This window comes from Amphibalanus amphitrite, unplaced genomic scaffold (assembly GCF_019059575.1).
Source record: "Amphibalanus amphitrite isolate SeventyFive unplaced genomic scaffold, NRLGWU_Aamphi_draft 000212F_arrow, whole genome shotgun sequence".
Lineage (NCBI taxonomy): Eukaryota > Metazoa > Arthropoda > Thecostraca > Balanomorpha > Balanidae > Amphibalanus > Amphibalanus amphitrite.
Genome location: NW_024881707.1, coordinates 764,020 through 786,998, shown reverse-complemented (window position 1 = coordinate 786,998; position 22,979 = coordinate 764,020). Strand labels below are relative to the sequence as shown.

At 51.5% G+C, this 22,979-nt stretch overlaps 1 protein-coding gene across 2 annotated transcripts; it reads left to right on the top strand.

The window, feature by feature from the left end:
• The first annotated feature begins 1,130 nt into the window (after positions 1-1,130).
• On the top strand, positions 1,131-6,967 carry LOC122385247 (60S ribosome subunit biogenesis protein NIP7 homolog). Of its 2 annotated transcripts, none has more exons than XM_043373381.1 (4): positions 1,131-1,277; positions 3,641-3,866; positions 4,176-4,316; positions 6,734-6,967. In XM_043373381.1, exons 1-4 carry the CDS (start codon positions 1,222-1,224, stop codon positions 6,851-6,853), a joined length of 543 nt encoding a protein of 180 aa, XP_043229316.1. In that variant the 5' UTR covers positions 1,131-1,221; the 3' UTR covers positions 6,854-6,967. The 2 variants fall into 2 exon arrangements, with proteins under 2 accessions (XP_043229316.1, XP_043229317.1); XM_043373382.1 differs by lacking the exon at positions 1,131-1,277 and adding an exon at positions 1,546-1,583.
• The last annotated feature ends 16,012 nt before the right edge of the window (positions 6,968-22,979 follow it).

Below are 22,979 nucleotides of genomic sequence, written 5' to 3'. Positions count from 1 at the left end.
GCTTTGCGGAGCAAGCGGGTCACCCTAGCGGGCCCCATTCAACCAGGGGCCCGGGCCCTATCCACACGGGGGCCCGGGCCACGTCCACCTGGGGCTCCGGGCCCCGTCCACCCGGGGCTCCGGGGCCCGTCCACCAGGGGGCCCGGGCCCCATCCATCCGGGGACCGGGCCCCGTTCTCCCGGGGGCCGGGCCCCATTCACCCGGGGGTCCGGCGTCCACCCGGGCCCGGGGCCCGTTCTACCGGGGGCCCGGACCTATCCACGGGGGTCCCGGGCCCCATCCACCCAGGAGGCCCGGGCCCGTTCTCCCAGGGGCCCGGATCAATTCTCCCGGGGGCCCGGGCCCGTTCTCCGGGAGGCCCGGGTCCGTTCTCCAATCTCCCGGGGCCCGGGGCCCGTTCTCCCGGGGCCCGGACCCATCAACGGGGGGGGGGGGGGGGCGGGCCCCATCCACCCAGGAGGCCCGGGCCCGTTCTCCCAGGGGCCCGGGTCAATTCTCCCGGGGGCCCGGGCCCGTTCTCCGGGAGGCCCGGGTCCGTTCTCCAATCTCCCGGGGCCCGGGGCCCGTTCTCCCGGGGGCCCAGACCCATCAACGGGGGGCCCGGGCCCCATCCACCCAGGAGGCCCGGGCCCCATCCACCCAGGAGGCTCGGGCCCGTTCTCCCAGGGGCCGGGCCCGTTCTCCCGGGGGCCCGGGCCCCGTCCACCTGGGGCCCCAGGCCGACCCCTCACCCGTGGTGTCCCAGTAGGCATTTCTCGAAGCGGGCTCGTCCGATTAGATTAGGGCCTCGGCTCCTCTCTCTCTCTCTCTCTCTCTCTCTCTCTCTCTCTCTCTCTCTCTCTCTCTCTCTCTCTCTCTCTCTCTCTCTCTCTCTCTCTCTCTCTCTCTCTCTCTCTCTCTCTCTCTCTCTCTCTCTCTCTCTCTCTCTCTCGAGCGGGCCCCTGACGGAAATTTCGGGGGGGTCAGCTGACCCTCTGACCCCCCCTGGCTGCGCCACTGTACATGCAATGCATAGCAGTGTTGAAGAATCATCATAGAAATATCCTTCACTAAAGATGTTCTAAAGCCTTCATCTGGTATAAATTTGGTAGCTTTGAGCACCAGCTGACTGCAAAAGCATGTGCGACGATATTAGCGTGGCTGAGACTATTGCGGCGCACAGGTGGTATAGGACGTATAGGACGTTTAAAAGCTGCTACTTTAGGCTCATTTTTGCTAAAATGAGGCCTCTCACAGCGGATGAAACGAAGACCTTCTTCGAAAAAGTTGCAAGATAGTGAGTATCTCTTTTTTGTCATGGGCCACAGTAGTGTGTAACTCCTAAGTTGATAGGGATGGGTGGAATGAAAGCCTAATGGTATTAATATCAATTCAAATGGTGGCATGTGTAAGCATTAGCAATAGTATTATTAAGTTATACTCTAACATTCTGTCTTTGTTCCATTAATAGTTCTTTAAAGTGCTCAGACGGTGGATCCACGGGGCAATGTTGATGTGTAACTGCCTGGGCACCAAATGACATGCAACAGCAAAGCCAGGTGGCACAGTTGGCAACCTAGATGACAATAAATTGTGAATCTAGGTCAGTACACACCAATTAAAATTAGGTGATAGGCTAGTAGGTACTTAACGCCAGCTGAATGGCAACTAAGCATGCTCTCTTCTAACTAAAAATTGAATTATGAAAATGTGTCTATAACTGCAGCTGTAATTGAGAATCAAAACCAGGCCCTCATTTCTGGAAGTCCAACACCTTACCAACTGATCTAGGGGATACAGGACATCGTTGTAATGCATGCTTACTACCTACATTCCATCCCAGGGAAAATGACTAAAGGGCTTGTGGTGCTGCAACAACTGGAGGCATATGCTCCAAATATCTTTCAGTTCACTCATTGCACATTCTATGAAAATAAAAATGTTTATTGGTGCTGTTTCATCCAGAACATTATGGTCATGATTGCACACTTATCTAGAGATTTATCACTGTCTGGTACCTAGCACTTTATGAAGGTTTATGAAACTATGTCTAAGTGAAGATTTTTGTTTAAACTACATTGGCTATCATTTCTTAAATAGGTACTGTAACAGAGGCGGATCCAGCTCAGAGTTTTTTTTTGGGGGGAAACCATAACAATTTATCGATTCTTTCCATGCATCATCCGTAGGCGTAATGTTAAAATCATGCCGTTTGGGGGGGGGGCAAATGCCCATTTTGCCCGCCCTGGATCTGCCACTGTACTGTAACGTGTCTAAAACTTTATAAACAGTTTAGCTGAGTGAGTGCCATTTTCACTTACCATCAGAACTTTCTAAAATTGCATGGCTAATTGGCTGTTTTTATGGTAACCTTGGGTACCTAGCATGTTGCAGCTAATTTTGCAGTGTAAGTGCTTCAGCCATGAGTTGGCTGATGGTTGATTTATGGTGTGGGTCATGATTGTTATAGTTCGTTTTTCTTAAGTTTGCCCCTCACTGTAAGCGTCTTTTTGAACACAGCACGAGAATTGCTAGCTGAATTACTGAGAAAACTGGTTGGCGCACATTGATTTCACCAGATTTCACAGACGATCAATTTTATCAAATATGTTTACTATTTCACAGACTCATAGCTCGTATTTACCCATACCTACAGCTCCACAGTGATAGACGACTTCTCAGGAATCATGTCTGAACTAATTAATAAATTGCACGGCGTTTAACATTAACGTTACATCGTCGGTGTTCAAAACTTATTTTGAAAATATTATTCATATCTCCAATACAATGTGCGCCAACCAGTTTTCTCAGTAATTCAGCTAGCAATTCTCGTGCTGTGTTCAAAAAGACGTTTACAGTGAGGGGCAAACTTAAGAAAAACGAACTATAGCTATCAATCATGGTGATGACACTGCAACAATTCCTACTAAACACATGTATATGGCATACCTTTATTCAAGTAAGAGTGATTGGCCCTAGCCAAGACCATGATGTTAATTTCTAAGTATCAACAGCTTGTTTGAGTGGGCTCTGTTTAAGCCATAGCCCATAGGCATCTACTCTAGCTTTGCATCATCATAGATACATTGCAGCTAGTAAGGCAATGACATGTGCTTATACATCAATTTCAAGCTGGGGTGCTTATTGATTTTAACTGAGACTGATAAAAAAGATGGATTGTACATTGTGAATTGAAAGTGAGTGCGCTTTCAAAGTTTGTCTGAAATGTGTTCTAGCTATCACCAAAAAATTCCATCTAGGCATTCACATTTATGCTTAATCAATTGCATTTACTTGATGCTGATTGCTTACCCTGTATGGATGAAGGTAATCCATGGCTCAGTGTTAAGCGCTGTGGTTCGTGCATAGTGCTGTTATCTGGTGGCGGTAGGAAAAGCTTAGGTTTATTCCTGGCCGTGATGGCGCTCGCTACGCCCCCACTCGCAGCAGTGTCTGCCTGTCATGACAATGGTCCACGACACGTGATACCCATTGCCATCTCATTTGATATCCCTGAAGATCACCAAACAGATAGATGACATATTCCTGATAACGACAGCTCACTTAATCACACCCTGTAAATACTCCACCCATCAGCTCCGTACACTCACAGTCGCAGATCCCCGCGCCGCCTAACTAGCACACCCCGCTCCGCCGCAGTATCGGGGAGAACATCCGACTGCTGCTGGAGCGACCCGACGGCCTCTACTGTTTCCGGCTGCACAAGGACCGCGTCTACTACATGTCCGAGGCGCTGATGCGGCACGCGCTCAGCTTCCCGCGCCACGCGCTCATCTCGGTCGGCACCTGTTTCGGCAAGTTCACCAAGAGCGGCAAGTTCCACCTGCACGTGACGGCGCTCGAGTTTCTGGCCCCGTACGCTCAGGTGGGTTCGCCTCTGGTGACAGAACGGCGCGTCTGATGGGCGCTGGAGCTGGCTATGTTGTTTTCTGTGAGGATAGTGATAGGAGATTGACCGGATGATGTAATCGTATGAGTGGCATTGAGTTAGTGAGGATTTATGGAAGGCTGTATGTTATCTGCTGTTGAGTTTTTCCGCGTGCTTCTCTTCTGGTAAGATTCAATGTCTTGTGCTACCATAGAGCACCTACACAGAGTCGACTGGCTATGTAAATTTTACCGTTATCTCCCCGAACTCTGAGCCATGCGCTGACGCCTCCCCGCCCTCTTACAGCACAAGATCTGGCTGAAGGCCTCGATGGAGCAGCAGTTTCTGTACGGCCACCATGTGCTCAAGTCGGGCCTGGCACGGGTCACAGAGAACACGGCCAAGTACCAGGGCGTGGTCGTATACAACATGAAGGACGTGCCACTGGTGAGGACGCGTGAAGGGACAGAGAGGGGGGGGGGGGGGGGTGAGCGCCCCAATCGTGGAACGTAGATCATGTGTCATACAGGGCCAGTGGTGCACTTAAATTCATGGACAGCGCACTTTATAAGCCAGGGATGGCCGTGGATGTTTCAGCTCTCAGCCTTTTCTCCCTTCTTCTAAATTTCTCCACAAGATTCAAAGTGATGCTCAAGACACTGGCCTGTGAATGAAAATTATTGTGCATTATGGCCATGCCTTTAAACATAACCGCCAGCCTTACAACCCATGCACCCGTCCTTAGCCCTCATAAATGTACCCGGCTGCCCAGTGAAAATCGTGTGGAAACTAAGTCACGATTTGCGTTGCGTAACTGGTCAGACGAATCGTGATGGTAATACGTCACTAGACCTGCGGGCGAGTTGTGGTCGGAGAAACGGTATAGGTTCGCGCGGGGGTCAGAAAGGTCACTAATGATTGCATGCACCTTGGGTCCTGGAGCTCGCACCTATTGGCTCTTTAGTTAGCGCGGGCCTCATCGAGAAAATCAGTCAAGATGCGATGAGTTCGTGCCTGATAACAGTTAGCCAAGCTGTGTATAACCAATTTATTTTGGTGTGAGACTTATTGGTGAGCTTTCATACTACCTATGACACGTGGTCACGATTATTCATTCAGTGTCTAAATCTGCCCTTCATTTCCCAGCGTGAATGGTGAGATCACGTACCGCATCGTTATGCACTCTGTAGGTTCTACTATCGTGGGAGATGCATCCTTATTTCTTGTATTTATTTTCCAATGGCTATTTGTTTACTTTCCACCTTGTCGTGTCATCAAGATGTTTTCTTGCGAGAAGAAGAACAGAAGCCTAAGCTCAGGCGGTTTTCGGATGACCAATATTTTAGCAACAAGGGATCATTGGGTAATGGTCCTTTTATTTCCTCCTGCTTCACATTCCTGCGGATGTGTAGCACTTCCGCAGAAGTGCTACACATTCACAAAGGAGCGTCTGAAAATGACTCTGGTCGACCACTTGAGGAAGTCCTGGGCGCGGGATCCTTCAGAATCGTTCAGTTATATCCATTGCTGCTTATCCCTCTATAGTCATGCTGCTCCGCACTGGGAGGCCTCCAGTTCGATTTAACTCTGGATTCGTTGGGATGTCACGCACTAATCCACTATCCATTCGCTGCCTGCATTTGTGACCCTGGATCATCACCAATTTACACACAAAAAATCCTTTCACCGTTCTTTCAATCGTGTTTCCAATATTAGCCTCGGATGTGTCCTGATCGGTTCCAGCTCCGTGTCGGCGGCTCTGTCTGTGTTTCCTAACTCGCCACGGTTTGGTAGCTCTGTCCTTCCTCCGTCGGTCGTCTCCCAGTATGGTGCATCCTGTCGGTACGACCCGTCAGCGCGCCTCTGCCTGCCACATTGTGTGGGACGTCGGCACTGTCCTTCTGTGTCTATCGGCGCCTCCCGCTGACGACAGCTCACTGGTATTGTTCTGTCCGGGCGAGGATATAGGGAGACCGTACAATGCGTCTAGGTGTGAGACGGGATGTGATGCCGGGTAGGCGGGGTGAGGATGGTGTCGTTTGGAGGTGGTTTGCTCCGGAGCGGTTTCTAAGTGGTGTTAAACCTCCAGAGTTTGTGCGTTTGAAGTATTTTGATTCCAGATAGATATGTCAGTCAAAACCTCGAAGCTTTATGTGTTTCGGTGATGTTTCTGTTTCGTTCCGTTTGGTTCCTTTTTCCTATCCTGTGTTTGTCTACATCGGTCGAAAATTATTTTTGGGGGGTCTGGTTGGCTCGTGCATTTTGTTTTAGCTTATTTTTAGTGCTGTTACTTGTTTCTGCTTGATTGCTAACCACGCTTCTTTTCCAGCTAGGGCTCCTGTATCTAGCAATTGAATAGGCACGTCCGATTATCGAGATGTGGAACATGTATTCATTCATTCATTCATTCATTCATTCATTCATTCATTCATTTATTCATTCATTCATTCATTCATTCATTCATTCATCGATTCATTCGTTCGTCCATTCATTCATATGTGCATTGATTCCCGCATTCATTCATCTGTGTCGGTGTGTTTATTCCTTTTGTTCATCTTCACATGTGCTCTCGCAATGGCTCTTGGTGTCTAGTAAATACTTAAGCTCATTTCGTTTGTACATCCATCCTCCAATCCAATAGTTAAATCCGGAAACACATTTTTATTCGTTGGTTTTTCGTTCACCTCATTCACATTATGCACTTTCATTCATTCCTTCATGTGGTGCTGTATTCGTCCAGTTTTTCGGTCATCAATCCACCCGGCTGTCGATCCATTCGCTAATTCCTCCCGACATCACCATGTATCATCCGACGAAGCCTCTGCCGCCCTTCTGAAGTCTCTGCTCCTGTGTGTGTTCGCCAGGGATTCGGCGCGGCGGCCAAATCGACAGCCGAGTGCCGACACGCCGACCCGACGGCCATCGTGGCCTTTCATCAGGCTGATATCGGCCAGTACATCCGCAGCGAGGACACGCTCACCTAGTGACGTCACCGTGACGTCATTGGACCACGGAGGAGAGCGGTGTATCTCGTCATCCGGCGCAGGATGAGGGGCGTTTGTTCCAAGTGTTTTTATTGAATATACCTGTTTGTGTTAGTCGGTTGTGTTGGTACTTGGTAGTTGGATGCTTGAGTAGTTGGTATGATGCTGGGATAGTGAACGTAGGACATGGACAATGAACAGTGATGGCTTTAGTTAGGTGTGCCGAATGCTTTGAAGCGGATTTTTTGTTTTGCAACAATCCTGGTGATAGTCAATTTGTCGGCTACTAAGACATTCAGTCGGTTTCTAAGCCAGTAGCCTATCTCGTCACTTCCTGCTAAATTTCCTGGTCACTAGTTACATAAATGTATCGGTTCATTAGTATATGGTCTATCTTGTTGCTTTCTGATAATTTTCATGGATGTCGATAATTATGCATAATTTGCTTCTCTGAAAAGGTACTGAGGAATTTCCCGAAAAAAAAAACTGGGAACATCTGCTGATCTCTGATCAACCTTACCCAGCCGCGAGGACCCGCCTATAATTTGTAACTGTCTCCATCTATGGATCCATCTAGATGGCCGTGACACACGCCGGAAATCTTACATAAATTAGTCACTGGCTAGTCACGCTGATAAATTAGTGACTCGCTAGTCACGCCATGAATCAAATACTCCCAAGATCACCTCAGCTGTTCCCATCTCGGATCCATTCTCCGCTCTCGGCACTCGCTCGTCCGTCCATTTCGCTGCCGTGGGCCCTGTGCGTGTTTTCTGTGTACGATTTCCATCGGGTGGGTCGGGGATTGCGACACAGGTGCCACTAATTGCTCGCTGCGGGGAGTGGCGGGGTGTGGTGATGACCAGTCCCAGGGCGGAGGCTGGGCGGTGGGACGGTGGAACGGTGGGTGGAGGGTGGGAGAGGGCGGTGGTCTCATGAACTTAACTACCCGAGGACTTGGCTTGTGTCTTGACTAGAAAGGCATTTTATAGGTAAATATTGAAAATAGCATTATCAGTCTTTTTGCTCCGTTTTGAAGAAACGTAAAACACTACTGCGCAAAGATAACTGCAAGAGATGTGGCTTTGGTAACGTTCATTATCTGTTGGTAATGCCCAGAAGTTATTGAAGTTACGGCGGTGACCCTACCGCGGTGGCGATGCCCGACCCGGCGATACCACTGAAACAGCTGCGCGTGCGTCTGCGGGCCGGTGTGCGGACCGGGCCGGGCGGTGCCGGTGAAACTGTCCAGCGCGCCGCGGCGCCGCTGACCCTGCCGACCCCGGCCATCGGCCCGCTCCGTTTCTCCGTGCCGCTGGCTGCAGCCGGCGGGCCGTGCCGGTGGCCGCTGGCGGGGCACGGGAGTGGCCCCAGAGAAACCGACGGCCGCCGCGCCGCGCCGACACATTGTTAGAGGAGGCTAGGAGGGGATAATACCGCATCAGCGCCGGTGGCGGCTTTGTCACGCTGAGTGGAGTGGCCGCGGCTGTTGGGTGATGATGGATGGGCAAACTCGAATAATGGTCGTTGGGGCGGAAAAGCACACACGGGAGGTAAATGTGTCCAAGCGAAGCTAAATACTGAACTGATGCGTATAATTTGAAGCCGAAGCGTACTTGTATAGCCAATCTCGTTTTTAAATGTTATTCTGAGCCGACTGTTTATGTGTGACAGAGAGGCGTCTTCCCAGCCATACTTCTTTCAGTTTGTGCGTAGTCCTCACTCCTCACCAACTCATTGGTTGGACCACCCCCAGTTACATTGCGCGTATCTTTCATGTATCATAAAATCCCTCATCCCGACCCATGCCTTCTGCAGCATTCAAAAGCGAAAGCGACAAGCAGCTTCTGCGAACCGTTTACCGTTCATCGCGTGCATGTTAGAGCTGCTCCGTCAAGCCGGCAGTGAAACTGATGACTTCCGAACGGGGTCTGGGCTTCCGTAGTTCTTGGCGGGTCATGACCTGGCTGTGGCATCAACAAAGTTTTACTCAATATAATGCGCCTATTTTTAGTCTGCGAACTCCCATATTTACAATGAAGTGCCTCATCAAATATCAAGCACCCTTACATACTTTATTACTGCCCATAGTGGCAAGCTAGCAAGCTAGCTACAGTTGTAAGCAGGGGTGTCGATTTTTCAAAATGGTTGGGGGTGCTCAACCCCTGCACCGGGTGAAAGATTGCAGCTTTGCCATGGGGCACAACCGTGCAAGGCATGGTTGGGTATCCCCATAAGGTACTGATAATCACGGGATTTCCCCCCCCCCCCCATCAGGTTCAGGGGCCCATCGGGTTATTCGGGCCTGAGGGGCCCTGCGGCGCCAATTGGCCGCTGAGGGTCCACGTTGGCTATATTTAGACTCAGAAGGGCCCCACAGGGCTCGTAAGAACACCTCATGGGCCCACAAGTACCAACATTAAGATCTCCATAAGGGCCCCAAGCCAGCCTCTGAGGGCCACTTGCCGGCCTCTGGGGGTCTTAACCGGCCTATAGGGGGCCAGCTCTAGGAGCTGCACACCCGCCTATAATGGCCCCACACCCATTTCTCTGAGGGCCCATATAACGGCGACTGTAAGGGCCCTCACCGGCGCCCCTGAGCGCCACACCGGCGTCCCTGAGGGCCCCACACCCCTAACTCTGAGGCCCTACACCAATGCCTTTAAAAACCCTACATGGGCGGTTCTGAGGGCCATTGTCAGTTACCAGCGACCCTGACGGCTCACACAGGTGGCTCGGAGGGTCCCAGTGGCGTCTGAGCGCACCATGCCAGTCTCTGAGAACCCCACAAGGCTCCTGAAGGCACCGGTGACCTCTTGATATCTTTTTGTCGGCCTATGAAGGGTCCGTTCCGTAACAGCAGTTCTGAGGGCCCCACACGCGCCTGTGATGGCCCTAAGGCCTAAACCAGTGTCTCTGAGAGCCCCCACAACGGCGCCTGTGAGGGCCGTCACCGGCGACTGCGAACCCCCCACACCGGCGCCTCCAGTCCGAGGGCCCCACATTGCCATATCTGAGGGCCCCACACTAGTGCCTCTTAAGGCCCTATATCGGCGGCTCTGAGGGCCCAGCATCGTAGCTTCTGAAGGCCCCACTAGTGCGCATGTGACGGCCACCCTGCCACCGGTGACATTTGAAGGCCCCACACCGGCGACTCTGAGGGCCCCATCGGCGTCTGAGTCCGTTCCGGTCTCTAAAGACGACCCCACAGGGTTTCTGAAGGTACCACCGGCCTCTGATGGCCCTTTGCCGGCCTCTGAGGGCCCGTCGCCGGTCTCTGGAGCCCCCTGCCGGCTTGTAAAGGGTACGCACCAGCAGCTCTAAGAGTCCGACACCCGTGGCCGTGTACGACGGACCCACACAAGTGTCTTTGCAATTTAACGTCTTTTTTCGCCCTTCTTCTTAACCCTCGCCCATGTAGGGGGGGGGTTGGTGCAACCCCCCCCCCCCTGAGGTTTTTCGGAAATAGTGCAAAAACGGCGGCGCGCAGCGCCGCCAAATTTTGGGTACCTTATGGGGCAAACCTTGCGCATCTTTTGATAAAAAAAATTTGACCGGGTCATGTCAGGTCACGGAGTTATGACGTCATAAAGGGAACAGCCTCCGGCCGGATTTTCACAAACTGAGTGCCAACGCCCGAGGTTTCCTGCCGGTGGTACGAACATCGGTTGATGGATCGTGATGAAACTTCCCATGCATGTTGGGGCAAGTATTGGCTATCATATGGTATAAGAAACTTGACCGGGTCAGGTCAGGTCACGGAGCTATGACGTCACAAGAGGAACAGCGTCCGGTACTATTTTTGAAAAGCGCCCGAACCACTATTTTGCTAATTCTTGTCAGCTCAATGGGAATATGCAGCAATATTAGCTTCTATAGGGAGCAAATGGACCTTCTAAATCCAAAATTACAATCAGATTTCAAAAATTTAAATTTTGATTTTTCGAATTTCTGCCGCCGACTGTGACCTTGCCGACTTCCGGCGCTCCGAACGCGCCATTTTTAGAGCTAGGGAAACGAAATACATACCAAACGATAGAGAATTGATCAAGGAACACGATAGTGTAGGTTTCAAGTCGATATCTCGCACCGTTTTGCCGCAATCGCCGCGGAAAGTTGAAAAAAGTCTATTTTTCCGAAAATTTGACCTTTGACCGGTCAAAAGTAGGTCAAATGTTGACCTAGGACCAAAAAATATACCACCAATCGCGAGATCTCGGCGAGAGCAATCCGTTGGTCTTTTCCGCTAAGCTCTACGACGCTCCGTTTTCAAACGCCAAGGGGGGGTCGCACCAACCCCCCCCCCCCCTGCATGGGCGAAGGTGGCAGATCGCCGTTTACGGGCGAGGGTTAAAACTAACTTTTCTTTTCTTTACATCTTTATTTCATGCCTTGTAAATTGCGTAATTGTGTTATTTTTTGTAGTGAAAGACTGCAGAACAATTATTTTCCTCAAGCAGAGTTAGTAGGAGTTATTGAGGGACAAAATCATTGGGGGTGCCCGGAAAACCATTGGGGGTGCTCATTTGAGCATTGGGGGTGCTGCAGCACCCCCAAAGGTATACAAATCGACACCCATGGTTGTAAGGATTTTGAAGAAATGCGTTTATTGGACGCTGTCTAAGTCACGCTTCACTCACAGACAGGTTTATGCGCCGAGCTGCGGTCGTCTGTATAAATAATGACACGGCTCAGTGCACAGTTACGCTGACGGCTATGGCCCGCCAGTGATCGAGCTATCCGAGTAATCCGGTAAAACTGCCGCCCTGTAATCGGCGGGTGCCGCGGCTGCGGTCGAGGTCGCACATCTCATTATGGCTCCTGACGCACTCAGCGCTCTGAGATTCCCACACACAGCACCGAGCTGCAATCTGGGATATGTTCTAATGGCGGCCCCGTGTATAACCCCTCGCGATGTTGGTTAATGCCAGGGCTTCGGAGTCGGAGTCGGAGTCGGAGTCGGTCGGAGTCGACAGTTGTGACCGGTCACCGGAGTCGGAGTCGGAGTCGATTTTAGAAACCCGAGCCGGAGTCGGAGTCGGAGTCACCGAAAATCTGTCGACTCCGCAGCCCTGCTAGGTCTGCGGAGTCGGAGTCGGGAGTTGGAGTCGGTCGGAGTCGACAATTCTGCCCGGAGTCGGAGTCGGAGTCGGAGCTGGTTTTTGAAAGCCGGAGTCGGAGTCGGAGTCGGAGTCGCCGAAAATCCATCGACTCCGCAGCCCTGGTTAATGCGCAAGGGACTTGGCCGCTCTGCCCAACCTACTGGGAGCTCGACTTAGCGTTTTTACGCTTTCGAACGAATATAAGTATCACATTGATGTCACTGATATTTTTAGGGTGCCAACGTCAGTGTTCCTGGGCCAACTGAGGCAACATGTCTGGAACCGATGAAACCAGTGATAGGCTAATAGTCAGTGGCACATAAAGAAACGGCTTAATCAGTTTGTTAGTAGCTGGAAGGAATAGTGGTCAGTTGTAAGGAATTACCTACAGGCTACATATTTCATTACCATTGACATTAAGCTGATACATTTATTCTCTTTGTCTTTGCAACTTAACCCATTAGCGTCTTGAAAAGGACAAGACTATTATTTACGATGCATGTGAACAATGCAAACTTGGATGAAATAGAGCGATAAATCAAAGATGAAACAGCGGAGCCATGAAACAGGCATACAACATAGAACAATAGCTCTCGTTTTTCATGTCACTGTGGTCCGTCCGTTCAGGACTGCAACACAGCACCTGAGAATGGTGTGTTTCGCGTTCGTGGGCCACGGCTCGCATCCTTCCACGTTCACACTCAACAGTCGAGAGTGACCTGTCAAATTAGCGTCACGGCGGCCTCGTCACCGTCCGAGTACCCTCCTCGTGAGCAGAGAGTCACGGCCGTGACCTGTGACCCGGCGTGACCCACCGCAGAGAGCTCAGGTCACAGGCTGGACGCACGGCGGCAGAGGCGTGAATAAAATGACAGAAACTTCGCCGACAGTGCGCATATGTGTGCTACCAAAAGCAGGACTCTGAGGAGGAGAGTGCCAAATTTTGTCCCGCAATCACTCGGCCATCGACATTATTGATACGCAGTATATGTAGTCGATTCGATTTCCTCCATTTCCTTCTGATCACTCCAGTTCACTGCATCGTAATACCTCTCCGTACCACCAGTTTCCGTCACTTTTTCCGAGGCAGCGGCCGCGCCAACAGAGAAAGTGGTGGTTGTTCGGAGTACGAGGCTCGAGCTGACGGTGGCGGTGGCAGAGACGGGTCCGGTACGCGGCGGAGGGCGGACAGCGGTGTCGGGCCGATCCTCCGCGGGTGGTGACCGTGGTATCACGGAGCGGGTGCCGTGACCCGTGATGATCCGTGACATGTGATTGGAGGAAAGGAGGGACGAGGGATGGCGTAGTGATGTGATGGCTCTGAAGTGCGTTAGTGATAAAGAGCGAGAGTGAAGCGGCGATGACGTTGAAGTGGTGACAATTTAAAGGTGTGGACGTGATATGCATCTGAATATCGGATAACGGCCGAGATATTGTGCCCGTGAATAGATTTGTCTCTGGATCAGTCAACAAGCGTTCACGGCAGTGAAAACAGTGGATGACGGTCAACAAAATTCGGTGGTGATTTGAGGTGAACAGTGAGTGAATTAAAACTTTGGTGTCGCTTATCGGTGGTTTACTGGCTCGTTTACTGGCTCTTCGTTGGCTAACAGTCTGCGTTCCAATCAAATTGACGGAGGAGTGGCGCCAGAAGTGACACCTGTTCCGGTTGCAAACTGAGGATGCATTGATGCGATGTTCGGAGAAGCTGTGGCTCGGTACAGCCGACCCTGTAAAGTGATCGCATCTGCCGAGTGTCAGACAGGGTGGACACATCAACAGCAGCACCACAATGTGAGTACCTACCGCGGTAATTTGCACCAAAATCACCTGTGGGTATGTTTATTACCTTATGAGCGTCGTAAGTACATAGCAAGCATTTTGTAAAAACAAAAATAAAACATGATATCAAGACCGTCGCTCAAGTTATGTTTTATCCACCATGTTCAATTCAACTGCGCAAAGCATTAGTCACTATAGTTCGTTTTTCTTAAGTTCGACCCTCACTCAAATCGTCTCTTTGAACACAGCACGAGAATTGCTAGCTGAATTACTGAGAAAACTGACTGACGCACATTGATTTCACAGACGATTAATTTTATTCAAAAGTATTTCTTCCTGGCTCTTATTTCCCAGACTCCTAGCTCGTATTTGCCTATATATACAACCCCACAGGGAAAGACGACTTGTCAGAAATTATAATTGAACTAGTCAATAAATCGCACGGCGTTTAACAGAAGGGTATATTATCGGTGTTAAGAACTTATTTGGAAAATATTATTCGTATCTCCAGTACAATGTGCGCTAACCAGTTTTTTAAGTAATTCAGCTAGCAATTCTCGTGCTTTGCTCAAAAAGATGTTTACAGTGAGGGTCGAACTTAGAAAAAACGAACTATAGTAGGCAAGTTGTGAGTTTTTATCACTATAATCGTTGAAAATTGCGATAACACTGGGCTGGGATAGTCACGATTATTCAAACCGAGCTGCACGACAGGTGGCGTAAGAAATACTGGCGACATGACTTCTGGGAAACAATTTGGTTTTCCTGTAGGTATGTTGAGGTCGAAACCTACCTTATGTCGTTTACGACACATTTGTTTGATATTACTGAGTAAACCTGCAATGATTGAATTTACTTTTTTTTTTACTTATTCTACTGGCTTTTGCTGATGCTGGGAAATGATGCCCTTAGTTTCTATAATGTGTGCGTTTCGCTAGAATATTTAATAAGTCGAAATTTAGGCAAAACAAGGCGCGCTTCAAGAACGATCACCATCACATTGTGTGCGCCTCGCTATTCAAAATATCAGCTGCCCGACTCAGTGATAAGAGCCTGTTGGCACAGCCCGGGCCCGTTGTGAAATAGATCAGCGTAACAGAAGACGCTCTGAGATGCCCAGATGTCCATTTCTGAGATCCATATAGTGTCAAGGTCATCATCACTCCCGCTGTGTTTCCCTCCCACCGTACCTGGAAGATGAATTGTCCATAGTTTCATCACCAGGTCACCGACAGCCGAACGAATGCGTTCCACCCTTGGAGCGTCCTGACACGCTCCTCTTAGTCCGTGGCGGAATGTGCCTTACGTGATGAGGACGAGTCACATAACGTGTAACACTGGCGGATCCCATAGTGACACGTGGTCGCTGTTTTGTGTTGTCATTTATACCGCCATCGCCTGGCGTGCGATGGGTCGCGGTTTGTAACTGGCCTGCTTTGTGACCCGATGTGTCACGGCCGGCACGATCCCTACGGTGACAATTGGGCGCTTAACGGCGTGACGGAGGACGGTACATTCGACGCGCCCATCTCCCGCTTCGCCGGCTGATAGGGTGAGTGATGAAATCATCATGACCTCTATAATGATATTTTCTCCTTCACTATATAAACGCTTCATTAATCAGCAGACAGTCGGCAGTTCCTACAAACACTTTGTAGAGAAGATCCCTGACCTCTGGTTAGCTATGAAGCGTTTATCTGGCTGATGTTTCCTGATGCCGTTCCGCTTAGTGCTTATTGCATATGTTGCATAAACATGGGTTACATGGCAGAACACAGCCGCGAACAGGCTGGTTAGTGGTAAGGTTAGCACCTCGGCTGCTCGCTGCTAAGTCGCTGACGCGTCATCCCTGGCTATGTAGAACGGTGACGGCAATGTTATGACGTTAAATTTATGTAATGCGCGCACAGGTGAGCACCTTTGGCTTGGACCCGTGGATATCTCAGCGAACTAGCAAAGAAACGGACTTCTCGCCAACAGAAAGAACGAGTTTCACATAAAGTTGCGTTAGGTCCCGCTGGGGGAAAATTGGGCCCCGGTATGAATAGTTTTGCATGCTGATTTGACTTCTCTCCTTGGGTCCTGACTAAACGCGAATGAGGTAAAGGTAATCGCTCGGAATATGTAAATTACATTTATTTTACGATCCTAACGGTCCAATCGACTCGCTAATAGTATTAACCGAACAGTAGCTGCGTGGACCTCTTCGAGCTATTGACATGCCTCGTTGGGATAAATTATGGTACAGAAAACTATCCGGGTTTCATGCGATAATTTTAAGTTTGTCAGAGACGCTGCATATATCCGAATTCACACCACAACGTATAATGTATATCAAACAACAACCTAGAGAAAATACACCAAACGCGTGCATCTTACTTGATATAAGTGCATGGGTAGCACTTATGACATGTCGTTCCGATGATATACGCATGTTCATTTAGTTCAACCCAACTCATTCCACGATAATTCACTCCGAGTTTCACCTTTATAACCCGAGACCTTTAATCGGAAGTCACCCACTCGCCATTTCCTCTGTACTGTACGGGCGGGCTTTTTGCACTTCCCGTTCCTGTGCATTGCGTCGTAAGGTAGGTACGGTTCTTATCATTCGTTGTAACAAGAACATATCGGCGACTGCTGAACGTCTGGCTGGGTTCCGAGCCAATGAACCGGCGGGCCACTGCAGCTCCGGTTCCCAGCCGTGAGCAGCGGTCAGGTCGGGCAGAGCTCGCCGCGCGTGTTTGACCTCTCTGACCGTTGCGACACAGGCACAGTCCCGGTACGGTAAGACCAGCCGCAAACGGCACAGCCACTTCATAGGCCACGGATGATCGGCGCGCAGAGCTGAGGCCAAATAAAGAGGCGAGGCTCAGCGATGGGTGGTGTTTCAGAGTAGGCTCAGATGCGCTGGGTCATGGGAGGTTCAAAGAACGACCTTGAAACGTCAGTGGTTCTCGTGGCCGATGTTAAAACGCAGCCAGTGTGGCTCACAAGTAATTTGGGTTGTTACTGGTCAGATAAACCAAGAGATAAAGGGTGCAAGTGGATGCGGCAATAGATGACACGATTTATTACAAGACCCAGGATTAAAATCGCATGATTTTAGAGTGATGTGTGTGCTTGCAAGTCGCTCGTGATAAAAAACAATTGTTTCGAGAGCGAAAACTATGAAGGTCCGGAGCCAGTCAGGGCTCGCATGGCCATTAATTCATGTGAAAGTCTAAGTACTGTTGAACGCCTATCGCATTGGTGGCTCCCACGTGCGTGATTTCTGAGCAGTTGCTAAACCGACTGACGTGACTTACGTGACCGATCGGGAGAGATGAAACGCTCGGGTGTGTCGGCGCACGTCCCCTCTCTCTCTCTCTCTCTCTCTCTCTCTCTCTCTCTCTCTCTCTCTCTCTCTCGCTCTCGCTCTCGCTCTCGCTCTCGCTCTCGCTCTCGCTCTCGCTCTCGCTCTCGCTCTCGCTCTCGCTCTCGCTCTCGCTCTCGCTCTCGCTCTCGCTCTCGCTCTCGCTCTCTCTCTTTCTCTCTCTCTCTCTCTCTCTCTCTCTCTCTCTCTCTCTCTCTCTCTCTCTCTCTCTCTCTCTCTCTCTCTCTCTCTCTCTCTCTCTCTCCTCTCGCTCTGTCCGGCGATAGTGCCCTGTGCTGCGGCCGTGCGGCGGTCTTCCATCACTCGGTCAGCACACCATCTGGTTCAAGGTTCCCTCCCAGCGAGATAGACAGTGTTCGGACGTCCCGCCGTGAAACGAAACTCACCAAGTCACGTGACCCGTGACACAGTCCGGGGGATCTGCACGATATGTGTTTACGTGATATACAGCAATGGGAGGGCTGCTGAACCGGGACGAGATGCCAACTGTCAGTTGAAGCTTAAGTCGAATTTGACTTCCCATGTCTCGTCTCTAGTCTAGATCTATGGTGGAGGCGGAGGCTGAGGAGCCCAAGTGATCTTCCAAGTGTGAACCGTATGATTCCGTGGGTATGCAGCTGTGATGTTGTAATGACCATCCAGCAGTCATAAAACACCAGGTGCAAGAGGCGAGATAAGTGGTTCGTGCGCACTCGCGTGGGCCGGAGCGCTGGGTGGTTATCTGGTGATCAAATTATGGACACTTTCTCCCTCCGTTAGCTAATGTTCCTCATCAGTCTCCGCCCGGACCCACCACGCCTTGTCCCGATTTGACCGTGTAACAAGTGGAGGAACGACCATACATACATCTGCACATTGTATTCAGTCTAGTGTAAGCATTTATAATCCAAGCGCACAGATGTCTATTGAATTTCGGACACACACAATTAAAATTACACATGCTTTATTTCAAAATAATGCCGATAAGTTGAATTTAGTGCAAGAACAGTTGCCAGCTGGTCAAGAACTTTAACCTTTCATTCACTTTTATTGTGGCCAGCAGCAGCACGACATAAAATGTGCTCGTCAGATATCGAGTCTATCTCAGTGAACATTGAACGAGCACTAAAAGTCGAACAGTAAAAACACTCATGATAGCAAAGTCACTACAAAGGGCCCGATACTACTGAAGCAGTTTGTCACCGTATAAAAACGCTCGTTGACCCGGCGGGGAGTATTCCGTTCCGGTCAGTCCAGGTGGGTCCGTTTTAACACGGCTTCCCCGGGCACAGGTGAGTCACCACTATCGCGCCTTTCCCGCCTTATGGACTGATGCAGGTTCATTCCATTCGCAGCACACATCGGCCGTACAATGTCACTCCGTCCACATCGGAAAGGTGAACATTTAAGTCCAGAGATGGTCTCCAGTCTGTTCTCACACCCCAGCACAGAGCTCATCGGCCTCGACATCATCTTATCATTTGTGTGGCCGACCCAGCGCTGCTCAGCGTCGACAGTCTCCTCTCGGAATCCCTCAGAACAGGTCAAGGTCCTCCACTTCGGAGACTACGATGTTCCCGTACTTTTGACGTTTCTTTTCCCCCACGCACCTCGACTCCTCCAGCCTGGTCATCGCCCTGCTCATCTTGTTGGTGCCGTGGATGAGCATGGTGCAGCGCATGTCGGCGGCGCCGTCGACGGTGGCGCTGTCCATCAGGTCGGCCGTCAGCTGGTCGTGCATCTCCTCCCGCGTCATCTTGGGCGGCCTCGGCTTCACGCGCGGCGTCGCCTCCAGCCAGTCCAGCAGGTCGGAGAGGAACGTCTCGTACTCGGTGTCGCAGTAGGAGGCCAGTGCCTTTGTCGAGGCGAATGCAGAGAACTTCTTGGCGGAGCTGACGCCGCTGTCTTCAGAAGAATCGTCGCGAGCGACGCCGCGCGCGAGAATGGAGTTTTGGATGCAGGCCGACACGGCTCGCAGGAACAGACGATGGTAGTGCCTGCAACAGTTGTTGGGTGGGGTTGGGGAGGGCGCGGGAATTTGGTTAATGGCACACCTGACTGGGCAGTTTCAAAGCGCACATGCTCATATATGTAGCAGAACCATTAAGTGATTGGACGCATATGTTGTGCGAGTCTTATGACATGCGTTTTGCATATTATCTTTAAATGCTGAATATTTACTGTTAAAAGTTACTCTTAGATGCAGCAAACGTCCACATGCAAACATAATGTGCGGTATCTGAGAACGGTTGGATGGCCATGCCTACTAGGGTGTTTCATTACACTATGGTAAAATAATGTTGGTTCAAAACTCAGCCACATCGACTTTGCCCCAACTCTACCCGTAAAACTGAATCGATTGATACGCTTGAAACCCAAATTTAAGTATATTTAGGGGTCGCACACTTTTGTCACCAAAACTCGTTACACAGAGAAGGAGGCACATCCTTCCTTGGTGCGCTTGGGCAGCGCCTTCCAGTTGAGTTCCACGACTCGTAGGCCATTGTTGTTAGGGCCCTGCCGCCCTCAATAGACCGTTGCAGAGCCCTCAGATGCCAGCATAGCCCCCGCAGCCTGGTAGTGTTGGGGCCCTCAGAGGCCGTCGCTGGGCCGCCTGAAGCCAAATGGGCCCTCAGACTTGAGTTGGGTCTAGGGCCGTCACGAGGGCCCTCAGAGACCGTCGTAGAGACCCTCAGGGGCCAGTGGGGCCCCTGGAGTCCTGTGGGACCCTCAGCGGTCGTCATGAGGGCCCTTAGTGGTCGTTATAGGGCCCCAGGGGACAGAGTTCGTCGTGAGAGCCCACAGAGATCATCGTAAGGGCCCTCAGAGGCCGTCATAGGGGCCCTCAGAGGCCAGCGTGGCCCCTGGAGTCTCTATGAGACCCTCAGCGGTCGTCACGAGGGCCCTTAGTGGCCGTTGTAGGGCCCCAGGGGACAAAGCCCTCAGGTGGGAGCCCTCAGAGATCGTCATAAAAGGGCCCTCTGAGGCCGTCGTGGGGGCCCTCAGATGCCGTGTGGAGCACCAAACGTGGCTCGGGACACTTCTAGCCGGTGTGGAGGCCCCGACTACCATGGGGCGCTCCTGACCATAAATAGACACCCCGGATGATTCCACATCAGTGTTCGTTTCCCGATCACTGGTTTTCAGGAGAAAATGTATTGGATGGTGCGACGGGCCCCTTGTATGGATTTTGGGGTGCAGCTGCACCCCCTGCACCCCCTATTCCGCCGCCACTGCCTGGCTTTCTCAACCATATCAGTTCGCAGGAAGACTACTCATGTTACGGCCAGAAACAAAATCAGAGATGAAAAGTCGCAGAAATGTGCGACCTCTAAACATCATCAGAATGAAGTGAAATTTTACACAGAAACTTGTAAGCAGATGACATTTGAGGGGAACATCGATATGACTCGCAATATGGCACTTTGAAAATGTGAAACACCCTAATGCCTACATATGTATATGCAGGCTTTTACAGCATTTACCTGGTGGGTCGCGACCGATATGAATCGAGCTTCGAGACTCGCCTGTAGTTGCTGATGCTGGACGAGACTCCTTACAGAACTCACCCGAGGCCGCTGGTGCCAGCTTAGCTGCTGAAGATAGCCGATAATCACCTGATGTTGCTGGTGCTGGCGTGGCTACCATTGGGAGCCGTGGCTCACCTGATGCCGCTGTTCAGGTGCCGCCGTGGCTCACCTGAGGCCGCTGGTGGTGCCGCCGTGGCTCACCTGAGGCCGCTGGTGGTGCCGCCGTGGCTCAGTCGACTGGTGACCTGCTCCACCGCCTCGCGGAGCTGCTGCTGGGTCTTGGTGACCTGCTGCTGCGCGCGGCGGCCGTCTTTGGCGGTCAGCTGGTGGAAGGCCGAGCAGACCAGCTGGTGACGCGGCCGGTCCGCGTCGCGGAGGTGGAAGAAGTTGATCTTCTGTCGGTTTCCGTGCGGTGTGCAGATCAGGCGACCGTTGTCGGCGCTCACCTTCGGCATGTCGTCGTCGAGAGTGACGAACTGCGACCGTCGCGGATCGTCCGGCGGGATGGGCGCCATGCAGAAGATGTCGTTCTCTGCGCACCGCTCAGCTTCGGACACAGTGAGACCGTCCATGAAGAAGTAGCGGTGCATGTGGTCTGGGCCCACTGGAACCCTCTTCGGTTTATCGCTGGGTCCGTCTGCGAAGCTAGGGTGTTTTCTTTTGGCGATCTCTCGCACAGCGTTGTTGATTTCCTCCATGAGCACGAACATGTTCTTCTCCGTGGTCGGCTTCAGTCTCTGTTTGATCCTGTTCACCACGCCTGGATCAGTGGTGCGGAAGCGGCGGCGTCGCCGAGTCGGCTCGGAAATGACCACGTCGTAGACGTACCGCCGGCTGTCCATCACGAAGGTGAGGTCGACTCGCCGGCTGCTGGCGGGTCGACCCTCCGCCGGGGATGTGTGGCAGCGCACCGTGCGGCTGCCGATGGCGAGCAGCGCTGGAAGCACTGCCAGGGAGGGGCCGTTCAGCAGCAGGTCCAGCACCGTCTGGAGATTCTTCACTCGCCTGCGTCGCTCGGAGCGCTGTGGTGGCTCGCAGAGGTCGAAGGCGTGCCACGCAGCAGCGATCTGTCTAAAGCGACAAGGGTCCATGCTGGTAAACAGTCGGCCGCTGTTTGGACGATGCGACGATTCCTTACAGTGCGCTGAGGTTTGCTCATCCTTCTGGTCAGACGATGACTTTGTGTCGCCTTCGTCCTCCCTTCGGAGACTGAACTCGCTCTCTACATCTTCGATGAGCTTTCTGAAGTTGCTGGGATCCTGTCGAGTCCTACCGCTGGGCTCACGTGGGGGACCATCCCAACGCTCGTCACGCGAGTGATTTGATGCGATGTAGATCATCTGCAGGATGAATACTCGCAACTCATCGGGCACAGTGTCAGTCCAGTCACGGAACCTGCGGTCAGATTTCCTCTGTTTTGCATGTCTGTTCAGCTTAGCGCAGAGCTCCTTGAGGACGGCAGGGTTCAGGTGCCGCTCGAGGAACATCTGGAACGGCGTCAGTTTGCCCGCCTTGTCTGGGCTCTCGATGGTATGCCGGTGCAGTGCCATGCACGTCATCGGATCGTCCAGAGAAGGGTCCAAGAAGTCTATTTGCCGGATACACCAGAGATGATGTCGGGTGAGATACATCGCGGCATCTTTTTTGCTCATTGTTGCATATTCTCCGTTTGTATTTGTTGCTCGTTTGCCGCTACTCCAGCTGTCTTGGGCTTCTTGGCAGTATGAATATGGGATAGCTTTCGGGTTGTGATGGAGTCCTAATATGAGCATGAGGTCATGCAGTAGCTTGGGATTAGTCTCCTCTGAAGAGCCGGCCTTACCTACGTAGTCCATTATGCTTCCCTTGCAAACATGGTCGAGCAGCCTCTTTTGTCCGTCTAGGAACTGAAGAATGTGTCCCTTTGTCAGCATAATCTCCAGCTTTACAGCAAGTTGTTCCAGATGCTCGTCGCCGACGTGGGCGTCGCAGAGACAGTGCAGGGGATTGTTTCGCTGCAGTATTTTCTTGCAAATGTTCTTGGCGTCTGATACCCTCTTCACAATCTGCCTCTGAAGAATGCTGCTCAGCCCAAATGGATGCTCATTTATATCTGGTAAAGGTGGACCTGTGCACTGGTCCTCATGATTGGCCTCAGAGTCCAGGCTGCTCAAAAATCTCAAGGGAGATCGCTTGTATGCGCGCCCACTCAGTACAGCTTTGGGCAGGATGCGACCAGCGCTTTCAACATCCTGTGGAACTTCCGGGACTGATGTAGATGATCCTGCTTTATCTGCTCTGCTTGTGATTCCGCTCGTGCCAGGAAGGTCAGAGCCCGCTTTCGTATCTGGATCTTCTTGAACCTCTGAACCATGCAA